The 5,522-nt window shown below is 43.0% G+C and overlaps 1 protein-coding gene across 1 annotated transcript; it reads right to left on the bottom strand.

The window, feature by feature from the left end:
- Positions 1-438: 438 nt before the first annotated feature.
- wbp1 (WW domain binding protein 1) lies at positions 439-5,170 on the bottom strand. Its single transcript, XM_041960783.1, has 4 exons — positions 4,937-5,170; positions 3,944-4,046; positions 3,411-3,578; positions 439-1,125 (listed from the first exon to the last, which is right to left on the bottom strand). The coding sequence occupies exons 1-4, from the start codon at positions 4,997-4,999 to the stop codon at positions 566-568; spliced, it is 894 nt and encodes a 297-aa protein (XP_041816717.1). The 5' UTR covers positions 5,000-5,170; the 3' UTR covers positions 439-565.
- Between the last annotated feature and the right edge of the window lie 352 nt (positions 5,171-5,522).

Consider the following 5,522-nt stretch of genomic DNA (forward strand, 5'->3'; position numbering starts at 1 on the left):
CATGCAGCTGTGCCCTAGATTTCATAGCACACACACAGACTCCCAAGCGCACACACATAGCTTTGGGGAGAAACGAAATGTGTGCTCTTGTCGATTCATCCAGTATCGTCCTGTGTTCAAGAGGTTTGTTTTTGACTGCCTTGCTTAGTCATAAAGGGGGCCGGGGGGGGGGGGGGATGTTGTTGACCGTGTTGGTATGCTCCTAGCTGACCATCCCACCAGAGGTAAAATGTCAGATGGAAGGATGGCCGGAAATGTTCTGAGCAAAGGAGAGTGGCAAGACAGAAACGGCAGTGCTCAAGGAGAGGGAAGGAGAAAGTGAAACAGTCCCGTTTCATTCATAAGCAAATGCTGCCTTCTCGCTACCCAATCAACATGTGTTTGCTGGTTTCCCAGCAAAGGAAAAGCAAAGCAAAAAAAAAAAAAAAAAAAGGGCCAGGATTTTTGTCTACTCAATGTGTTATTCATGTTTCCTAATCAGGAGCCATTAAGGACAACCGCTATCTCGTATCACCCTGTGTGAAACAGAAAGCCGCACTGGTTGGCTGGTTAGTTAAGCTGTGGATCACACCATGTGGTCCCCAGTGCTGGTGCTGGCGGTCTGGCTGGGCAGCTCAGAGGTATGCTCCTTCTGTCTGAAGGTCTGCTGCTGGTGCTCGGAGCAGAAGTCCCGACCGGTGACTTTGCACATTCGGTGCTCCTCGTCGCTTTCCTCCTCAAGCCCCGAGCCCTCGTCAACGTCCAGCTGGCAAACGCACACCTCAATCCCAGAGTCGCCAGTCACGTGGCGACGCCGAGTCACAAGCTCTTCATCATCATCTTCCTCCTCTTCCTCCGCCGCCGCCGCCATCATCAACGGAGCCTCCACGTTCTCCTCTGCCAGACACTGTGCTTGGATGGGCATTGACACTGCTTCCTGGTCTGAAGATGAGCCTGAGGCCTGACTGTCCATCATCGGGTCCGCCTCAGCCAGTGGTTGTGGCACCGTGGCAGCGTCAGGCTGGCTCACTTGTGAAGGGAGTGCTGGAGTGGTCTCAGGAGGATTTTCAGAGTAAGGAGGAGGTGGTGTCGGGGGGTGACCGACCACCTCTTCATAGTCAGGAAGTTTGCAGTCGTTCCAGAACCCTAAAAGTCAGCAAACAACAAAAGCTTTAGCTTTCAAACCATCATCCCATTAAAGGCAGCCGCTCATCCATGTGGATCTGCAACAATTGGTCATTTAATCAATCAGCAAATCAACAGAAAATTAATCAATTTTCTGTTGATTGACAAGACAACTTTGAAAATCAATTGTTTAAGTCATTTTTTAAGATAAATGCCTGAAATTCACTGATTCCACCTTTTCAGGTGTCAATATTTGCTGTTTAGTCCCCTGTGAATACCAAATTAAACCTCTTTCACGTTTGTCTGCCTGTTGGACAAAACAAGTAACTTGAATATATCAGCTTTGGCTGTAGGAAACTGTGATGACTATTTTTTACAATTTACCAAGATTCTATGGACCAAACAATGAACTGATGAGTCGAGAAGATAATCAACAGCTTCATGAATAACAATAGTAATGTCCAGTTGTATCCGTGCACATGACTTTTACATAGATGCTAACTACTAATACAATATGGTGTTATATAAGAAGACCAACACATTTCAGTAGTGGTCCCAGAAACATGTCTTTTATCTTATCGTGTAAGGACCACAATCTGTGTAACACTGATGTGATTGTTTAAATATAACAATATTAATACAATATCTTTCATTGATCAACAAACATTCAAAACAGTTCTGATGTGATCCTTCCCGTTCATGAGAGGACCATGTCTGTCAGGCCCTTCTGTAGTCCACATGCAACAACTAATCATTTTGTTTTGCTGTTACGTGTTCCTGATTAAACGTTTTAATGGATGTTATGCAATCGTTTCGCTAATGGCTAATCCAAAATACCACAAGCTACATTTTTGTGTGCCTACTAAGGGGCAACTTTCCCACATGTCAAAACTTAATCTAACCGTCCCTGATAGCTTTCATTGGGATTTAAAGTCTGATAACATTTCTAGACTTGTGGCACCTTATGTTAATGCTGGTCCCACAAATGATAACACTTCCTCTCGTGTCCATCTCACAAAATAGTGCTTCACAGTCAAATGTCATTAAGGAAAAACAATGATAAAAAAAAAAGCAGACAACTAGAAGAAATAAAAACTAGAACAGAGAACTAGGAAATATTTTCTCAGAACTCTGCATGACATGAATATTGTCTGTGAGGATACATACAATTAAAATTAAGAAACATTTACAGAGGTTTAACATGTCATTATATACATCCGGGTAACAGGTTTGGAAGACATGCCAGAGAAAGCTAAAATCCCATGGGTCCATGATGTCCCATGAACATTTGGAAATGGCTTATTAGTGTGTTCCTTGTTTCCCGGGTCTCCATGTGAGTCACCGTCTGTATACGCTTACAGAATTGTATTCACATTCTTGACAATAAGTCAAGCATGTTCACTGTGGCCCTCAGACTCTGACAAGTGTGCACCTTGTCCCACCTCCTGTTTGTGATATTAAAGGACAAGATATCAAGTTTCAGACAAGGTCCGGAGTGACCACAGACATGAGGGTTGCATCTCTGCTGTCTGTAATTCTTCTGGCAACATCAGACCATGCTCTGCAATACACACTCAGGCACTTTGCAGCTGAGTATCAGGATCAGGATGAGAATCACAACCTCCAATTCTAAGGTTATGACTCTCTCAGTAAAAGTGTGGCTGTTTCGTTCAGAAAGGGAAGGGCAGCTGTACCAAGGAAAGTTCAGGTATCTTGTGGACCTGATTTGCTGCTGTGATGTGGATGTTGTATAGTAACTTGGTGGTGGAGGGGGCGATGTTAAAAGTTCTAACCCTGAACTATGGACATAAGGTTTGAGTGGTACCCAAAAATCGTAAGTTAAGCCTGTAGGATGGCTGGCCTAAATTTGTCTAATGGGCAGAAGAATAGTTATCAAAGATAACCTTGGTATAAAGCTGCAGCACTGCATTGTATCAGCGGAGACCTCAGGGCAGAACCATCAGAATAAGAACCTCCCAACAGGTCCATGAGCACAAGAGGATCCCATAGGAGGTGCTGGAGGAAGCTGCTGTAGAAAAGATTATCTGGGTTTCTATGCTTACACCACCACAACCCTGTTTGTGGTTCCTATTCTGCATTCAAACTACAGATATCCATGTAAGAGTGCCCTCTCCATTTGACAACTGTCAAAGATTTTGAGAAACTAAAGCTGCAAGATGACACAGAACATGGAGTTGCAAGGGGACAGGAAATTCAAATAAAGACTGTATTCAACATCAAAATCTAACTCTTACATTCTGAAAGGCATCTTTAACATCCCCATAGCAAACACAAAGACTACTCACTTAAATTAAGCGGTGGAGGGGATATAAAGGAGCTGGAGGCTCCCTGGTAGGCCATGAGGCTGATCTCACGTTGACGCTGCTCCTGCTGAAGACGCATCTTAACCCTCCGGTGTCGGTAGGCACAGCAGCAGCTAAGCATGATGATCAGGGTCCATACCAACCAGAACCCTACGAGGGAGGACAGATTCAGTGTAATCTTATCATCATCAACCTTATCCTCTACAGTTAACAGATGAAACCGAGCAAGGCTTTCCCTGGCAGTAACAAAGCAAAGGCAGTACATCCATGGGCATAATAAGTCCAAAATAAGTCTTGAATTGAATCTTGAAAAAGTCATTTTGCTCTCTGTATATGTTTTGCAAAAGCGAAACTAATTTGAAGAGGAAATAACACACATAAAACAAATCAACATAAATATTGAGGGTTAAATCTCCACAACAGAGATATAATTGGACAATAGCCCTGGGATAGAAACAAACACTGTGATTTATGTAATTAAAGAATTGGGAAAAGAAAAATCAATTGGTACTTACACCAGAGCTCATAGTAGTAGGTGCAGCACTCTGTCTCTCCACAGCAGTACCCCATCTCACAGCGGTACTGTTCATTGTTTACCCCAAAACAGAACTCCTTCCCCTGAAATACACACAGAAGGTACACAAAGTGAATGTCTGAGTGAACACTCAAGCACACAAGTTGCATAGCAAGCTCTTAATAGATTGACCTATTTCTCGGATCCATTTAGCCTCTGTAACTTGTCACTTATTGTGTCTGCACATTTCTGTGCTAATTTTATTTACCGTGACACACATATCTATACAGGCAAAATACCTAAACTGAGATTTCAAATCATATTTTAAAATGTTACCGGGGCAAGGCCAGAAGCCACTGCTAAATGTTACCAACGGTGCAGTACAGTTATCATTTACTATAATAAAGCTGAAAGTGAATTTAAATATGTTTTGAGAGAAACCTGTAGTAATGAAAGAATGACGCTAACGTTACTGACTAACGATGTCAGTAACTTAGGTCAATGCATATGCGGATAACATTCTACGCCTCTTAAACACCATTATCAGGGTTCATATCGTTATCAACACATTTTGTCAAAAAGTTAAAGTACAGATTCTCTCGGAGAAACAAACTGGACAAACTGGGGCTGACTGCTTTCTCCGGCTAGCTAATATCAACAACTGTGAATAAACACGTCAATTTGCCGGGTACCAGTTAGCAAGGGCTAACGTTAATCTTCTTGATACCCTTGATTCAAATTGTTCAATTGGAGTAATACAACACGCCCGCATAGCTTTTCAAGTTATGTCCTGAATCGTCTTTCAAGTTAACTGTCGAAATATAAATGAAAACTTCGAATAACTGACGTCATCCACGGTGTACAGTCGCGAACCGTGCCTAGTTTCCTTTGTGAAGGAGACAAAAAGGATCGGCAGAAGGCCTTCATCCACCCCAGGAGCCGCGGGCTCGACTGGAAGCGTCACCCATCCCTGAGAGCACTAACAGCGGCTTACCTGCACCAGACAGGTCCCGGTACAAAGAAGACCTACAATGGATCCCAGTGCTTTCTGCGGCATCTTTCTGGGTTGTCGGCCGTTAACACGACGGGAATCATATAGCGGTCGGTTGAATCGACGACTAAATTATGTGACTGCGAGTGGCCGTTGCTGGTTAACGTTTCAGCCTCTCCTACTCCGACATGTTTGTGTTGTTCCTTTACTCAGAAACAGCATTAGTAGTAATATGAAACGGGGTCGGCCATTGAACTCTAGAGGGTGCTGTATATGCGCGTGTGAAAACATGATTTCACACAGTGCAAGTTCAAATTCAATCTTCTTCCTGTTCTTCTTTTAACGGAGACTTGTTGTACCTGGGCAGGGCATTATCACCATCAACCGTAGAAACAGAAACAAAAATCTTACATCCTTGTAATCAGTCCTGTGTCTGGTAGACTGGCGAAGACATGATTCAGTTTCGTTCAGTGCGAATGATCATATTAAATCATTTAATGAATCTTTATATATGGTCAATGTAACGCAGCAGTTCTCAACACTCAAAATTACAGGGTATCTTTCTCAATTAAATATTAAAACAGTCAGG

This window comes from Chelmon rostratus, chromosome 19, assembly GCF_017976325.1.
Source record: "Chelmon rostratus isolate fCheRos1 chromosome 19, fCheRos1.pri, whole genome shotgun sequence".
NCBI lineage: Eukaryota > Metazoa > Chordata > Actinopteri > Chaetodontiformes > Chaetodontidae > Chelmon > Chelmon rostratus.

Excerpts from the sequence above, each read along its gene's own strand:
- wbp1 (XM_041960783.1), bottom strand. The coding sequence starts at position 4,999 with ATGCCGCAGAAAGCACTGGGATCCATTGTAGGTCTTCTTTGTACCGGG. Across the intron at positions 4,047-4,936 it reads CCGGGACCTGTCTGGTGCAG|GGGAAGGAGTTCTGTTTTGG; the intron begins GTAAGCCGCTGT and ends TGTGTATTTCAG. Across the intron at positions 1,126-3,410 it reads CCCTCCACCGCTTAATTTAA|GGTTCTGGAACGACTGCAAA; the intron begins GTGAGTAGTCTT and ends GCTGACTTTTAG.